The sequence below is a fragment of the Orycteropus afer genome, unplaced genomic scaffold, assembly GCF_000298275.1.
Source record: "Orycteropus afer afer isolate SDZICR_OR568_19922 unplaced genomic scaffold, OryAfe1.0 scaffold00110, whole genome shotgun sequence".
Lineage (NCBI taxonomy): Eukaryota > Metazoa > Chordata > Mammalia > Tubulidentata > Orycteropodidae > Orycteropus > Orycteropus afer.
Genome location: NW_006921697.1, coordinates 6,449,997 through 6,467,435, shown reverse-complemented (window position 1 = coordinate 6,467,435; position 17,439 = coordinate 6,449,997). Strand labels below are relative to the sequence as shown.

Below are 17,439 nucleotides of genomic sequence, written 5' to 3'. Positions count from 1 at the left end.
GACTATGCAATAATGTCATGACTGTGTGGATCATAACAAATTATGGATAGTATTGCAAAGAATGGGAATTCGAGAACACTTAATTGTGCTCATGCTGAACCTGTACATGGACCAAGAAGCAATCATTCAAACAGAACAAGGAGATACTGTGTGGTTTAAAGTCAGGAAAGGTGTGTGTCAGAGTTGTATCCTTTCACTATACTTATTCAAATGTATGCTGAGCAAATAATCTGAGAAACTGAACTGTATGAAGAAGAGTGTGGCATCAGGATTGGAGAAACACTAACCACCAGTAATATGCGAATGACCTAACCTTGTTTGATAAAACCAAACAAAGAGAACTTGAAGCACTTACTGATGAAGAGCAAAGACTACAGTCTTCAGAATGGATTACACTTCAACATAAAGAAAACAAAAATCCTCACAACTGGGCCAGTAAGCAGTATCATGATAAACAGAGAAAAGATTGAAGTTGTTAAGAATTTCATTTTATTTGGATCCACAATCAATGCCATGAAAGCAGCAATTAGAAAATCAAATGGCATTTTGCATTTGGCAGACTGCCACAAATTAATTACCTCTTTAAGGTGTTGAAAAGCAAAGATGTTACTTTGAGGACTGTGGTAGCTTGGTTTGTGTGTCAACTTTGCTGGGCCTGGTTGAGTGGCTGGGCAGCTGGTGATAGTTAATCACCATGAGGAGACTGGCAATCAACATGGTGGTATCTACCACAAGCAGCTGGGTAATGCCTTTGGGTATGTGGTCTGCTTCCTGTATATAAGGAGAAGCCTTTGGAAATGGTCTCTAGCCTATGGCACGCTTGGACCCTGCATGTGGCTGTGTCGTTGCTTAGCAGTCTGCCATGCTTTGCTGACCTTGGGACTTACAATGGACTTAAGTTAATGGTCTGCCGTGTGGTTTGTTAACATTGGGACTGTGCCTTTTTACTTGTCAACCTTGGGGCTTCTCAGCCTCAGCAGCCAGTAGCTGTCTGAGTGAAGAAAAGCCTCTAGCTCCAGTGGGCTAGGAGCAGGAGGCAGAGCTGGACCCCAAGGTTGAGGGGCTTTCACCCAGCCCCTAGAGCCTGGCACTTTGAACTTGGACTTAAAGCCTCCAAATTGTAAGAATAAACTCCTGTTTGTTATGGCCATCCCATTTGTGGTATATTCTTGTCAGAGCAGCACTAGGTAACTAGGACTAAGGTGCACCTGACCCATGCCACAGTCTTTTCAATAGCCTCATATACATGTGAAGCTGGACAATGAATAAGGAAGACTGAAGAAGAAATGATGCCTTTGAGTTATGGTGTTAGCAAAGAATATTGAATGTACCATGGAATGCCAGAAGAACAGTCTTGAGAGAAGTACAGCCAGAATACTCCTTAGAAGTGAGGATGCTGAGACTTTGGCTCACGAACTTTGAATGTATTATCAGGAGGGACCAGTCCCTGGAGCAGGACATCATGCTTGATAAAGTATAGGGTCAAGGAAAAAGGTGAAGACCTTCAATGAGGGTTTGACACAGTGGCTACAACAATGGGTTCAAAGACAGCAATAATTATGAGAATAGGGCAGGACTGGGGTATTGTTTCATTCTGTTGCACATAAGGTAGCCAACTCTATGGCACCGAACAACAACATAACAACAGGAAAAAAAAAAAAAAACACTGTCGAGTCGGATCTGACTCGTAGTGACCCCTTCTCAGGTTTCCGAGGCAGTATCTCTACATAAGTAGACTGCCTAGTCTTCCTTCCAATGAGTGGCTGGTGGGTTTGAACCGCCAGCCTTCTGGTTAATAGTCAAAAGCCTTAGGCACTATGCCACCAGAGCTCCCTAACAACAGGAGTCGGAATCAGCTCAGGGCATACGACAACACGTGGTTCTCAGGTGTTTTTCCTCTTATTCCAAGTGTGCCTTAGCAAATAAGTCCTAGAATTGGAGGAGTGGCTTGGAACTTGAGTAAGTGTGGCAGTGGGGAGAAAATCAGCCATGGTCGTGGTCACAGGCTGTCTATGAAAGGCCCACGTAAACCCTAGCAGGCCTGCTCCTCCTCCTTCTTTCAAAGTTTAATACTCCAGTGCTGGGTCCAGGAGGCCCCAGCACTGGAAAGAGCATTGCTAGGAGTCCAGTGCCAGGAAAACGCCCCTTCCACCACATTCTTCTTTAGCATCTACCATCTCGGAGCTCAAGCCATCATGGAATCTTCATTCCTTCATTCATTCAACCAACCCAAGCACAGTTGGAGAGTCCCTCCTAGTCTTTGTACCAAGTATTGTGCTAGGTTTTATGGCTCTGGTGGCATAGTGCCTAAGGCACTTGACTGCTAACTAGAAGGCTGGTGCTTCAAACCCACCAGCAACTCCTTGGAAGGAAGACGGGACAATCTATTTCTGTAGAGATACCACCTCGGAAACCCATGGAGAGGTCGCTGTGAGTTGAAATCAACACGATGGCAGTCAGTTTGGTTTTGTGTTTTTTTTGGTAGATACATGGTTATTCTTCTTATTCATGTTTATTTGTCTTGTGCATTGCATAGTCACTCCCTCCCATGGAGTTAAGTATCAAGTGGAAGGTTGAACTAAATAAATGGTCTTTAAAGCCGTTGCAAAGCAATAACTCTATAGTTATAACAAGGCCTCTTGTGTCTCCATCTACCCCTTGAAGCTAATATTGTTTGCTCTACTTTTCTGATATTGCTGGGCTGAGGATGACCAGAGAGAAACACAGGCATTGGCAAGTAAGATTCTTGGAGGACACCAGTTGTCCTGTCTTCTTGTAGATTCACCCATGCCAGCTTTGGTCACTGTCTGTGCTAATAAGGCAGGACAGATCTGATACCCACCCTCTAAGGTCTTAGGTAGTGTTGTCAGCAGAGGTCTCTCAGGTTCCAGCCCATGAGATCTGAAGTGGACAGAGATAAGTTCTGGTGGTAAAGCGGCTGTTGCATGGGAAGGATAGGGACTCGCTGAGCTCCTTCCAAGGCACCCAGTTCAGGGGGTTGGCCTGTTACTCACTCCTTCTTTGCCCGGGAGTGGAATCAGGTTGCAGGGGATTCACGAGTGGCAGGCAGAGGGCCGTGTCTCTTTCTGGTTACCCTACCCGTCAGAACTTTAAATAGCAACCCTGCACCCACACCCACATACCTCCAAGGAGCCAGCCTCTGCAGACCAATTCTAAGAGCATGTGGATTGCTGGCTGAGGTCCTGGGAGGCGGGCTTTGCCTTGGGAAGTGCACACCATGGCTGCAAGCCCACTCTTTGCCTGTCCCATCCCTACTGCTTTACAGCATGTTTTGTGGGGCCACTCCCCTACCTTTTCTACCTTGAAGCATCTTCTGGTTCCCTCCCCCAACTGGAATCAGCCTGTGCTGTTTTCACATTACTTTGCCTCTGTCTTAGGTTACTCATCACAGGCTTGATGGTGGTGTATGTGCTTATCTCTCTCCTGCACTGGCCCAGAGCTCCAGCAGGATGGGGATTGGTCCCATTTCTCCCAAATCTTAAGCCCTAGTTCTGGGCCTAGCCCAGATGAAGTGCTCTGTCACTGTGCTGTGTGCCCAGTGACTTGGGCTCTGGCATCCTCAGCTCTCTGGCACCTGATACTTATCAGTGCCATCTAGCTGACCCACATCTGACTTGTCTGTGAACCAGCCCCATTGTGCATTCAGGCTCAATGTTGACAATCCTCTGGTTTCCCCTCCACTCCCCCTAGGACTCAGTCAGCTTGTCCTCAGAGGCTGGCTCACAATTCCATTTACTGGCTCCACCAAAACCAAACCAAACTCACTGCCATCAAGTCGGATCCAACTCATAATGACCCCTCCTTGGGTTTCCAAGGCAGTATCTCTATGGAAGTAGATTGCCCAATCTTCCTTCCAAGGAGTGGCTGGTGGGTTTGAACTGTAAGCCTTCTGGTTAGCAATCAAATACCTTAGCCACTATAGTCCCACAGGGGCAGCAATTTATCTTTGCTTTGAACCTGAAGGTGGCTTTGAGCCCCACTATGCTGAAGACCCACTCTCCCTAGCCGCAGTTACAAGGTTTCTGGAGCTGGAGAGTAGAGATCTGGGTTTTGTGTGACCTCCGAGAAATAGCTTCCCTTCTTTGGTCTTGGTTTCTTGGTCTCTGTGATCGATAACATAATCTTAAGTGCTTTTCCAGTTAATTGGATCACATTAATTGGATAAAAGGGCTTTGCAAATATAAACCAGTTGCCATCAAGTTGACTCCAACTCATGGTGACCCCATGTGTGTCAAAGTAGATCTGTGCTCCATAGTTTTCTGTGGCTGATTTTTCACAAGTAGATCACCAGGCCTTTCTTCTGAGATGCCAGTGGGTGCACCTGAACCTCTAGTCTTTAAGTTAGCAGCCAAGTGCGTCAACCATTTGAACTGCCCAGGGGCACCTTGTAAACTACAAAGTGCCATTAAAATATGAAGGGCTTTTGTTACTTTTGCAGGGATAAATCCCATCCCATGCACTCAGCCATGGTTTCTCACCCCTCTCCTGAGCCCTATAGAAAGTGATGTAGGGCTGTGGGCTTCAGCTCAGCCACTCTTCCTTGGGGAAATGGCTCCATCCTTTGGACAGATTTCAACAAGTGGGTAGTATGGGAAGTGGTCCACACCCTTACCCAGCGTTTATGTAGTCAGCTGTTTGATTTTGCAGGGAAAGGGAGCTCAGCTTAGACTCAGCCTGTGGCCAGGGTTAGGAGTCTCACTGGGGCTGGGAGCTCATACCAGAGCAGGGCCAGCGACTCAGCCTCTGTTTTTCTCTCCACAGGGTGCCAAGTACCGGGGTTCAATCCGTGACTTCCCAGACTTTGACCCCAACCAGGATGCCGAGGCTCTGTATACCGCCATGAAGGGCTTTGGTGGGTGCTAGGAAGCCACAAGGGGGGTGGCCCACAAAAAGCAAGAGTCCTAGGGGGCTTGAGGGGCTCCTCAAATGTGTGGATAGCCCAGAGCCTTTAGGTGGTGGTGGCAGAGTAAGATGTACTCATTCATTCTTTTGTCTCCTCTTTTTATTATTTTTATTAACTTTATACTTAATCTTAACCAAAAGGCCAAGAAGTGATTATTTTTAATAGTTTATAAATCATTTCAGACAAATAGAAAGGTATAAAGAATAATAGAAGGAACTTAAGAACTAGAGCTTCATCAGTGTAGTTGAAGCCTCCTTGGATGGATATCCCTCCTATAATATCACCCACTCAGTTCCCCCTTTCATCTTGGAGGTAACCACTACTTGGAATTTGGTACCTGTTCCCTTTTATCATTCTGGGGTTGAAAGAACCCTGTATTGGGTGTTAGGACAACTGGTTTTGTCTAAGCAAACTCATGTCAAGACCTTGACTAGCCCCTGGGCCTCAGGTTCATTTCTACACAGCAAGGAGCTGAGCAATCAGAGGCGCCCTAAGCTCAGAGAGTCTGTGTTCCTTGACCCTCTCAGTGGGAAGCTGATAAGTCCCCATCGGTTCCTTCCTCCCCCATACCAAGACCTCACAAACAGTAGGCTCATGCCAGGACTCCAGAGAGTTGCAAGGCCTGTATTTAAGGCACAGGGCAGCCCTGGTGGAGTTCCTGGAGGCCGGTTGGGTAGTGTAATGTATATCCTCCCTCTTGCAGGCAGTGACAAGGAGGCCATACTGGAGCTGATCACCTCACGGAGCAACAGGCAGAGGCAGGAGATCTCCCAGAGCTACAAGTCCCTCTATGGCAAGGTAATCATGGCAACAGGAGGGCAGGTGGGGTGAGGAAGTGGTTTCACTCACTCATGTGTTCATTCAGGTTTTTTCCCTTAGCGCTTGGCTCTGGATCTGTGCCTGTGCTGACACTTCCACCCTCAGAACCTTACCCTGATCTCTGTCTTCTCTCAGCCAGGCCTCATTCAGACACAGGTCCAGAGCACCCACACTGTCTGCTGGGCTATACTGGTGAACAAGACCAATGAGATCTCAGTCCCGGTGGACTCACAGATAGTTTGGGGACAAATAGTATACAAAGTCAACAAGCGAACAGTGATGGGAAGAGGCACAGTGATGTGGAATTAAACCTGCACAGCCATCTGCAGCTGTGTGACCTTAGACAAGTTTTGTGATGGGTCTATGTCTTAGCATTGGTGATAGGACATGCTTCTGAGAGTGGTGATTACATGAGCTGACTTAGCCCAGTGCCTGTGCAGAGTAAGTCCTCATTATGTGTAATTCTCATCACTATTATTGCTGTCCCCTTCTTCTCCCCCTCTTACTACCTAGGACCTCATTGCTGACTTGAAGTATGAGCTGACAGGGAAGTTTGAACGACTGATTGTTGGCCTGATGAGGCCACTTGCCTATTGTGATGCCAAAGAAATTAAAGATGCCATCTCAGTAAGAAGTGTGTGTGTGTGTGTGTGTGTGTGTATGGGCCAGGTGGTTGGTGGGAAGATTCCTGGCTTTGTGGCAGGCAATCAATGAGCTCTGCACCCACGCAGCTGATGGGCCTGAGGCAACTTGCCTAAACCCTATCCCATAGGGATGCCACAGTCTTCTTCAGGCAGACAGATGTAGGACAAGTGTTGACGTGAGGCTGACCCCATGCAAAGGGGCCTTTGGCCTACACTCCTACATCAGGAGCTTACAATCCTGAGAAAGCAAGATATAGGGACATGGAGACAAATAGTGTTGAAGATGTCAGGAGGGCAAGACCTAGACTAGGATGGCTTGAGAGAGCTTCCTAGAAAATGGGAGGATCAAGTTGAACCCAAAAGCTTGGAAAGGAGTTTGTTGATAGGAGGGGGAAGATCTTAAATTAAAGGCTAGGGGAAAAAATGGCAGGAGAGGTATGGAAGTGTTTTCAGGAGTAGCTTGGTCTTCCTAAGGTAGAGGATTGCCTCCTTGAAAGCAGGGAGAGAAAAAAAAAGCCTTCAAATGTACCAAGCACTTTACAGTTTACAAAGTGCTATGATCTTTGCTTCAAATGAATCATCAAGCAAGAATTGATTTTATAAGCTGATACACTTGGCAGTGTTAGAAATTAGTGTGTTCCCAGTGTGCTTGTGAGTTTGGCAGAAGAGCTAGTATCATCTCCATTTTACAGATGAGAAAACTGAGGCCCAAAATAAAACATCATTTCTTCATGGGAGGTTAGAAAGCAAGCTGGTGGCAGAAGCAGGACTAGAGCCTAAGCCTTCTATCCTCAGCGCGGCTCTTGACTCACATGTGCTACTTCTCTTCTCCCAGGGCATTGGCACTGATGAGAAATGCCTCATTGAAATCTTGGCTTCCCGGACAAATAAGCAGATCCACCAACTGGTGGAAGCATACAAAGATGGTGAGATGGGCAAGAGGGGCCGTTCAGATGCTTCAGATATAGAATGAGATTGATTGCAAAGTGTAGAACCTTAGACTAAGACTAGCCATCCATTTTCCCTTTTCATTCATTGTCTCTCATCCATCCTTCCCTCCTTCCATTCATCCCTTCATCCACCTCTCCATCCATTCTGCTCTGTGCTGGGCACTATAGTAGGTTCTGGGGATATGATGGTGGGTAAAACCAATGCAGTCCCTGCCTCCTAGAGCTTCTGTAATAATGAGGAGACAGACAATAAATAGATAAACAAGATGATGACATCAGCATGGTATTATGAAGAAAGGAAAGAAGATAATGAGAGATAGCTTTTAACTAGAGAGAACCTATTTCAGACAGATGGTCAGGAAAAGCTTGTCTTGGAAGAAGACAGGAAGGAGCCAAGTGTATAAAGAGTGGAGAGAAGATCCTTCCAGGCAGAAAAAACAGCAGGTCTAGCGTCCTGAGGTTGGAATGAGCCTGGGAGCCAATATGAGATTTGATAGGTAGGGGACAGGGCAGGATGACATGGGGCCTTGTAGGCCAAGGTAAAGAGATGATGTTTTATTCTAAGTCCAGTGGGGAGTAGGGGAATATTATGATCAGATAAGGGCCTTAAGACAGTTGCCCCTATTGCTATTGATTGGAGAGGGTGTAAAAGCAGTAGAGAGAACAGTCAGCAGGCTGTAGCCACTGTTGAAGTGAGTGCCAATGGTGCTTAGATGAGGATGGAATAGGTGGGAGTACAGAGAAGTGGAGTGATTCCATTTCTTCATGTCATGGGTCAGTACAAAAAAGCTGTGAAAATACACCTTGGGGCTTTCCATGGGGGTGGAATAGACTGGGTCTTGGGGTTTGTAACTTATATCTTTTCATTTTGGGGGCAGCAAGCCTTGTTACCCCAGATTTTGGGCCTCCTGGGGATGGGCCAGAGCTTGTGTTCCTTCCCTGCAGCCTATGAACGGGACCTGGAAGCTGACGTCATCGGCGACACCTCTGGCCACTTCCAGAAGATGCTTGTGGTCCTGCTGCAGGTTGGTTCAGCTTGGAGCTCTGAGACCTTCCCCGGAGCCAACTATTAGGGCACAAATTAGAGGGCTATATCCCTTTCCCCTGCTCATCCAGATGGTGTGGCCTATAAGGGGCCCCTTGATATCTCCTCAGTTGTAAAGTCCTGCTAGTACCCTGGGGATCCCCCCTCCACTTCCCATTTTATCTCCTGGGGCTTGAGATTGTTTCTCTGTGGATCTCCCAGGTGTAGGACCTCAGAGAGTCCAGGCCTGTCTGTTTGCCCAAGTTTGCACAGGCAGGTGTGTTTCAGTGACCTGCATTTCCCTTTGACACACATACCTTCTCTCTTGTGCCTGGGAATATCTTCTCCTGTTACCTTCCCTCTCTCTCTCCATGTACTCCTTACACCACCTCTCTAGGCTTCCCCCCTGCCATTACGTCTTCTCTGGCCACAGCCCCTGCCTGAGGGTACCAGCAGGGACCTGACATTTCTGGGGCTGCCTGAATTGCATCTCCTATACCAAAGCCCTGCTGCCTCCTCCCAGCCCTCCCCAAGCGAATATGAAAAGATACTATAAAGAGGCTGTACACTGGTGTCCCTGGCTGAATTCAATCTGCCAAGTTGTATATTTTTTTCTTTTCCCATACAATGTTTGTAAAATGAAATAACACTGAGTCACTAACTTTTAAAAACAGGGATATTTTACTCAAAATCCAGATTTCTGCATGCTTTCTAATAAAGGAAAGTTCTGGCAGTAGCAGGCTGCTTTTCTGCATGACTGCAGTAGTCTGGGAGCATGTCCCTACTCTGCCTTCTTCACAGTGTAATTTACCTGCTTGGCCCTTTTGGAATCTGTGACCACAGACACTATAGGAACAGTACTGTGATGTCTCAAGCCCAGCCTCAAGGGCCAAACATTTGTGAAGCTTTATTTAGCGAAGGAACTGTTTCAAGTGCTGAGGAGCAAGGATATCTCCTTGAGGACTAAGGTGCGCCTGACACAAGCCATGATATTTCCAATCACCTTGTATGCATGTGAGAGCTGGACAATGAATAGGGAAGACCGAAGAAGAGTTGATGCTTTTGAGTTGTGGTGCTGGCGAAGAATGCTGAAAGTACCATGGACTGCTAAAAGAACTAACAGATCTGTCCTGGAGGAAGTGCAGCCAGAATGCTCCTTGGAAGCAAGAATGGCCAGACTTCGTCTCACCTATTTTGGTCATGTTGTAAGAAGGGACCATTCCCTGGAGAAGGATGTCATGCTTGGTAGGGTGGAGGGTCAACGAAAGAGGGGGAGGCTTTCAACGAGATGGATTGATACAGTGGCTGCGATGATGGGCTCAAGTATAGCAGGGATTGTGGGGCTGGTGCGGGATCGGGCAGTGTTTCGTTCTGCTGTGCATGGGGTCGCTATGAGTCGGAAACGACTCGACGGCACTTAACAACAACAACAACATTTAGAAGTTAAGCCACTACTTTCCTCCCTGAATGCCCCTTCCCAGCATTTTACCAAATCTCCCAATTCTTCCCCTCCCATCACCATAACAACCCATATCCCATATAAAGCATCTGGGGAATTATCAGAAGAAACTTTGAGAGTGAGAAAATGTGACCTTTGCCCCCATCTTCAAAGTTATTTGTTTGGAGGGCAGGGTCCTATCCTGTAAGCTTATATTTTCTTATGAGTTCTTGGCATCTTAAGGCCACCAATGAACACTGGAAAAACCCTACTTGGGATATAGGTCCTCTCAGCATCTTTGGAGTCAACGACATTACCTTCTCAACATCTAACCCCAAGTACACAGTAACGTGGCACAAATTGTAGCATGCTAGCTCTGTCTTCTTATGCCCAGTCCCAAAGAGAACCCAGGAAGTTGGAAATCCATAAATGCACAATCCAGGGAAAAGAGGAGGAGGAGCTTAGGCCTGGCCAGGCTATCCACACACCTCCATGTACATAAGCAAGGAACCCCTATCTTACTTTTTTTAAGCCTCCTTTCCTAGGCAGGGCATAGTGTGTGGGCGGATCACTGGAAGCACCAACAGGAGGATTTGGTGCCTTAGCAGCTTATGAGCTCAGATCTCCAGGCCCAAGTCCCAAATCCTCTGGTGAATTCTTTGGGTGAAAGTATGGAAGCCCCTTATAGAATGCAAATATTCAGACCCCTTATCTCTATGCCATCAGTGTCAGAGAGTGTTGTGGGCAATGTCAGGACTTGAAGCAGGAACCATCTGGAGCACAGAGCCCTGTCATAGAGATGTCCTCAAATAAGGCTCTGGCTTCCTCTGCAATGAATATATATGTCTCTGGAATACATAGTGAGATCAAAGCTATAAAGAAAGCACCTGTAGGAACCTCGGTTATTTTCTGGTCTGCCTTGTTTGATCCTAGCCCCAAGGATGAAGGAAGAGGCCAGCAAGAGGAGCCTTAGAATCCCTCCAAAACAGGTGCTGAGGTCTTGATCCAGTAGCAGCTGTATGTCATTGTTTCTGGACACATCCGGGCCACTAGGGTTTTCCCAGTGCTTCCTGTCACCAGGCACCCAAACCTTGCCCTTGGCCCTGGTATTTGAAGCATCTTTTTATATCCCTTGTCTAGGGCACTAGGGAGAATGATGATGTCGTGAGTGAGAACTTGGTGCAACAGGATGTCCAGGTAAGTGAGCACTGCTGGAAGTCACCCCACACAGCAAGGGAGCCTAGAGAGAATGGGGAGGTTAGGGGCCCTGCAAAGGGCTGGAGGTGAAGTAATGTGTATCATTTACCAGTAACTGCTTCATGGTGCTTTGTTGAAGAAAGGATTTTATGTTCTGTTTCAAAGGTATATAGCATTTGTAGAGTTTGTAAGATGTACATTCCAGAGCTTTCATCATTTGTTCATTTATTCATTCAGTTAGCAAATATTGAGTACTTACTATGTGCCAGGCACTCTGCTCAGCAGTGGGGAATCGCTAATGAACAAAATTAGATAATACTGGGAGAGCCAGGTATAATTTAACCACACAGATATCTTTATTGATAAACCATCCATCCTGGATGTTTTACTCCAGATGTTTTGAGCACCTACAATATGTGCAGGGGCCGATATAGAGAGTGGTAAGATTGTCCTTGAGGAGCCCCACAATGATGGGGAGACAGACATATAAAGAAATTAATACAATGTTTAGTGGGATCAAAGGTATAAAGAAAGCAAGCTGTGGAAACCTGGAAGAGGGAGGGAGGAAGGAAAAACCTTAGGAAAGGCTTCAAGAAAAAGGGGAACATTTAACTGGGGCTTTGATGGTTGAATAGGAGTTTCCAAAAAAAAAAAAGTGAAAGGCTTATTGGTATTTGCAAAGATCCTGGGGCTAGCAGTTGGCTAGTGTGTTCAGGAATCAGGCAGCAGTTCTGAGCGGCTTTGCCAGGATGTCCTGTCTCTTCTGAAATTTCCTTTTTCACTTAAGTCACATCGCTTCCTCTTTAGGACCTGTATGAGGCAGGGGAACTGAAATGGGGAACAGATGAGGCCCAGTTCATTTACATCTTGGGAAATCGCAGCAAGCAGCATCTTCGGTTGGGTAAGCTCCGTGGAAGACCTACAGCTGCCCCCTTGGCTTGTGCCAAGAATTCTTTTTTCCTTTTTCCTTTTCTTTTCCACAAGGGAGCGTAATAGCAACTTCATCCTCAACCCAAATTCTAGCCCCGTTTTTTTTTTCTTTTCTTTCTTTAAATGAATAGACTGCCTTGTTGAGAGCAGTTTGGAGTTTATAGAAAAATGAAACGGCAATAGTGTACCTGTATGGCCTTCTCTCCTACAATTTCTTGTGTTATTTATGTCTTGTGTATGGTACATTTGTTATAATTGATGAACCAATATTGATGCCTTATATTAATGAAAGTTCATAGTTTACATTAGGGTTCACTCTTCTGTGTTGTATAGTTCTTTGGGTTTTGACAAATGTATGATGTCATGTGTCCACCATTATAGTATATTGCAGAATAATATCACTGCCCTAGAAATGCCCTGTGCTCCACCTATCTATCCCCTCCTTCCTCCCCATGAACCCCTAACAACCATTGATCTTTTCATTATCTCTGTAGTTTTATCTTTTTAAAAATGTCATGTATTTGGAATCATACAGTATAGTCCTGATTTTATTAGTGGTTTATATAGTCCCTCCCTAAGTCCTAGTTCCATTTATTAACAGCATGCTGAGACCTGCCATCTAAGTACCTTCATGTTGGAGAGTAGGGTACACAGTCCCCCACCAGCCTCCTTAGGGTACTGCATGGTGGCTGGTGATGTGTGTGGACCACCCACCCACCCACATGTATCAGCCTTAACTAAATGTAGGCAGTCAGGCCCTGACCATTGCTCCCTCCCCTTTTATAAACCCTATTTCTGCTCATGACGGGGCACTTACGGACATCCCTGTCTCCTTGCTCGACTCAGTGTTTGATGAATATCTGAAGACTACAGGGAAGCCGATTGAAGCCAGCATCCGAGGGGAGCTCTCCGGAGACTTTGAGAAGCTAATGCTGGCTGTGGGTACGTCCTGATGCTGCATTGCTAGCGGCTCAAAGGGTTCTGGGAGACTGGCCCAGGACCCAGGGGCCTAGAATGGAAAAGGGAAATTTCATGGTATGGAAATGGGAAGGGAAAACCAGACGGGCAGTGAATTCTAAAGGTGTAGCCAGGGCAGGATGGCTGAGGCAAGGGAAGGGAAGGGAAGCGAGTCAGACCTCAGATATAGGCGTCCTCACACTCCTTTTCCCGGTGTGCTGGAGGAGGGAAGGAAGAGTACTGAATTTGGGTTGAAATAGTAATGACCATGAGAGCTGACTTTGCCAGGCATCTCTTACATGTGCTAAGTGCCTTCCAGAATTGCCTTGTTTAATCTTTTAAAGACCCAGGAGGGGACACTGTCTTTATCCATTTCACAGAAGAGGATACTGAATTCCAGGGAGACTGAATCACTTGCTCCAGCAGTTGTTCTGTAGTGAGTTGGAGGTACTCTTGAGTACAGGGGATGCCAGGAGCCAACTAGTCAATATAGAGCCAAGATTCAAACCCAGGGCTGTCCCAAGACAGTACGCAGAGGTCCTTGCAATTCTGACATTCCAGAAGTCAGCATGTCCAAGCCTGGAGTAGGTTGTGTAGCTAGATCACCTGGAGGTGACTTAAGTCAGAAGGAGCGCAGAACTATAGTTAGGCCTTACCTTCACACTCTGAGCTGTCCCCCTCCAACTGTATTTTAATTAGTTGGTTCTGACCCTCTCTACCAGTAGGTTCTGAGGATATCAGCTACAATCATTTTTCTGGTGTAGCAGAGTCTAAAGAAACACTTTTCCTACCTCCAGCCTCTACCCACACCCAATCTGGCTCAGTTCCCTGTTAAACCCAAAAGACACTAGAAAGATGAAATGAGTCTTAAGATACACTACCCAGATGTCAGTAGGTCCATTTCCTAATTTCTTTATCCCCTGGTATTGTGGTAAAAGGGGTACAGCTCTGGGGTGCTCTGGGGCTGTGGGCTACCAGGACCCTGTGTTTGAACTAAGTGGCCCCAAGGAATAGAAACAAAGAAGGAGTCAGACTACCCCTTTCCCCTTCTAAGCCAGCAGGAATAACTCTCCCTCTCCCTTCTTCTTTTCAGTGAAATGTATCCGGAGCACCCCGGAGTATTTTGCTGACAGACTCTTCAAGGCCATGAAGGTGAGTAGTGGAGTTGATGTGAATGAGGTTGGAGAAGAGAGTCGCTGCCTACTGCCACAGGGCTGTTGGGACTCTGGCAAGTCCTTAGAGTGCACTAGCCAAGAGAATCCTTCAGCAACTGGCTACAGAACTAACTCTGGTGATGGCGCTGTGTCCCCCATGAACTCCAGACCTGGGATACTGCCTGGCCCCGTGCCCTCCCACCCAGATACCTGCCCTTGACCTATGAGCTCAGAGGGTGCAGTGACAGCCTGTGCTGATCTATCTGGCAAATTGGGTTTTTAGCCCACACTTTTAAAAAATACTAATTAACCAGAATGCTTATATGTAGTGTAGGTAGGTGTGGCCACTTTGGAAAGCACGTTGGCATTATCTGGTATAAGACTGTTAGCATGCGCCCCACGACTTAGTGTAAACTTGTGGAGCACAGAGAAACTGGTATTTCAGTGGCATTCTGGGGAAAATAATGCAGTCATTTGCTGCCAGAACCCAGAGGCCCGGGAACTCAGGCCTTCCTAGTCCTTTTTGGCCCTCCCAATGGGGCAAAGTTGACTGTAGCCCATTCTTGGTCTATCAGCATACCATAGTGAAATTAGGCAACTCTGCCTTAGAGGGATGTTAGCCTGTGTGCTTGAATGTTCCTTGCAGTATTGTCTGTATTAGGAGAAAAACTGAAAACAACCCAATGTCCATCAAGAGTAGCATGAACAAATAAATGCACAAAGTATTTATTTACAAAGTTCCAAAATATGCAAACCTAAACAATATATTGCTTAAGGATATGAACTTAGAATAAAATTATGAAGAAGATCAAGAAGAGGAATGATGTTGTGAGGGGGGGAGAAGGGAATAAAAGGAGGCAGGGACACACCAGGAGCTCCCGAGGGAATGGCAGTGTTCTGCTTCATTTGTTCCTTTTTTTCTTCTTCATTTTTTTAAATTGTTTTATTGTGATAAAAAATATATAACAAAACATTGCCAATTGAACATTTTTTACGTGTCCATTACAATGACATTCGTTACATGTATCAGGTGTGTGACCATCACCACTATCTGTTTCCAAATTATTCCACTACCATTTTCTTTTCTTTAGAATTTGAATTTTGTACAAAAATAGTATTTCCATCTAAGCTTGGGGGGTACTTAGCAGTCTAGCCTCCTCTCACATCCTTTTTTTCCCAAATCCACTTCTCTTCCAGGGCCTGGGGACCCGGGACAACACCCTGATCCGCATCATGGTCTCCCGTAGTGAGCTGGACATGCTGGACATCCGTGAGATATTCCGGACCAAGTATGAGAAGTCCCTTTATAGCATGATCAAGGTGAGTGGAGCTAATAGGGGTAAAGTAAGAGACAGAGAGCTTTCTCCCAAGACAGAAGGCTTGGAATCACTCCCAGCAGAAAAGCAGCAGCTCTAGAAAGCTGGGGTCTTTTGGAAATTCCAGGAACCCCTGCCTTATGACACAGCTAGGGAACTTACAGGGACTCGAGAGGTGCAAGCATCAGGAGGTTCTTGTGAGAGGTGGACTAAGGAGGAAGGCAGGGACTGGATCTGGAAGGACATGACAGTTGAATAAGGATGAGGACCTACCCCGAGGACAGTGAGACTTGAGCCTTCTGGAGGAAAGGGGAACATGGAGGAACACCAATGAGAGTTCATTTGGGAACTCGCGATACTGCCTCGGAAACCCAAGGAGGGGTTGCTATGAGTCGGGTCTGACTCAACAGCACACAACAACAACAACCCTGGGCTGAGCAGTTAATGATGATGGCTCTAGGACTTCCAGCCCTTGAGGCTTTGCCAAGGGACAAACGTAGAGTTAGTTTTTACCCTCTTTTTATGAAGCTTTAAGAAAGTGAAAGCAAAAGAGGTTTGAGCTGTGTTCCCCCAAGTGTATTTCCAAAGAGAAACATTAATGAGTATTACATGTAGAAATGTCCTATGGGAAAATAAGTTTGGAATAAACTAGAATAAATAAAGATAAATTGATTTTGAAGCATATTATGAAGCTTCAAGAATTAGAATATGCCACATCTATCAAATGTACTTTTGCTTGTTCAATTTTGGCATTTTCTAATGTTTTTGCTTGTGGGTCCCTATTTTCCTGGAATATTTCACTTGGGAGCTGGACTGGGACCAACTGGTGGTAATGGTGTGCTGGGACCAACTCACACTGGCATGGGGAGGGGAGGGCAGTGAGCATTTCTTCCCTTCTCAACACCGTGTTCGGTGCAGTCACATTGATAACATGAAATTGTCCACAGTTAGAAGTATGTATACCACAGAAATTGGCAAATGCTATAAATCAGTACTCCCCCCACCCCAGAACCAGTTGTTAAATATTTACCACCACCCGGCTGTCTGGTGGTCTCAGTTCTTCCAGACAAGGGGAGAGTCTTGGTGTGAATAAGTGGTCAGTCCTCCTCTAGTCTGGGCTCTATAGCACTTACTCTCCCTGTGAGAGTAGAGCTCAGGACTGGGTTAGAGAGAACCTTGAGAACCTTTCCTCCTCTTCCCCCAGAATGACACCTCCGGCGAATACAAGAAGGCTCTGCTGAAGCTGTGTGGGGGTGATGATGAGTAAGTGGTTTCTTAGCCCCTGGCCTGGGAAGGGGGTTGGGGGGTGACACGCTAGGGCTCTCCTGGCCCTCATCCCAGTGGATGGATTGGATGAGCTTGGGATTCAGCTGACCCAGGAGCACTACACAGGTGAAAAGGGGCCTTTTTGATATTGGTAGTTCTTATGGGTCTGTGTTCCTGAGTGTCTGAACATGAATGTCATCTCCTATACACGGAGATGCCTGCTCTCATGAACTTGGAAAGTCTGTCTGGGGTCATGGACCAGGAATCAGAATATGAAGGTCTAGAGCCATCTGCTCCATAGCTATGTCTCACATTCATCCTATTAAATGGAAAAAACAAAAACCACTGCTCTGCCTATCATTTATTCTGCATATTTGTATTAAGTGATTTCTATGTGCAGTCATGGGGAAGTACCACATGAAGTCTACAGAGGGCATAGAGATCATTGCAGGGCAGTACTGTGATAGGGGAAAAATATTTTTGCTAATGAAAGCACTCATGGGCCACTGACTCAGATGGGGGAAGGCTCTTTGGAAAAAATGAGGTTGAGACCCAAGGAGGAAAATGAAGAGGAGCCAGGTGAAGAGAGGGTCTGGGGAAGAATGTTCTGGTTAGAGGAAATGGCCGATAAAAAGGCATACAGATAAGAAGGAACAGCCTGGTTTCATTTGTATGAATAAGGTCACATTTTTATAGAGTGCTGAGTAGATAGATGAGACGGGCAGGTAGGCAGTCTGGGAGCCTCGTCCCTGAATATGGACCTCTTCCTCGGGAGCTGGAGCCATTGAAGAGATTAAATTGGTGCTTGGTGTGACCAAAT

The 17,439-nt window shown here is 46.3% G+C and overlaps 1 protein-coding gene across 1 annotated transcript in view; it reads left to right on the top strand.

Annotated features, from left to right (window-relative positions):
• Nucleotides 1-4,785: 4,785 nt before the first annotated feature.
• Nucleotides 4,786-17,439, top strand: part of ANXA6 (annexin A6) — a 48,041-nt gene continuing 35,387 nt past the window's right edge. Inside the window, exons 1-11 of the mRNA XM_007943633.2 lie at nucleotides 4,786-4,873; nucleotides 5,628-5,722; nucleotides 6,257-6,370; nucleotides 7,223-7,313; nucleotides 8,283-8,362; nucleotides 10,940-10,996; nucleotides 11,804-11,897; nucleotides 12,773-12,868; nucleotides 13,977-14,035; nucleotides 15,235-15,357; nucleotides 16,558-16,616. Of these exons, the coding sequence (XP_007941824.2) occupies nucleotides 4,861-4,873; nucleotides 5,628-5,722; nucleotides 6,257-6,370; nucleotides 7,223-7,313; nucleotides 8,283-8,362; nucleotides 10,940-10,996; nucleotides 11,804-11,897; nucleotides 12,773-12,868; nucleotides 13,977-14,035; nucleotides 15,235-15,357; nucleotides 16,558-16,616 (881 nt within the window). The 5' untranslated portion in view covers nucleotides 4,786-4,860. The remainder of the gene's footprint in view (nucleotides 4,874-5,627; nucleotides 5,723-6,256; nucleotides 6,371-7,222; nucleotides 7,314-8,282; nucleotides 8,363-10,939; nucleotides 10,997-11,803; nucleotides 11,898-12,772; nucleotides 12,869-13,976; nucleotides 14,036-15,234; nucleotides 15,358-16,557; nucleotides 16,617-17,439) is intronic.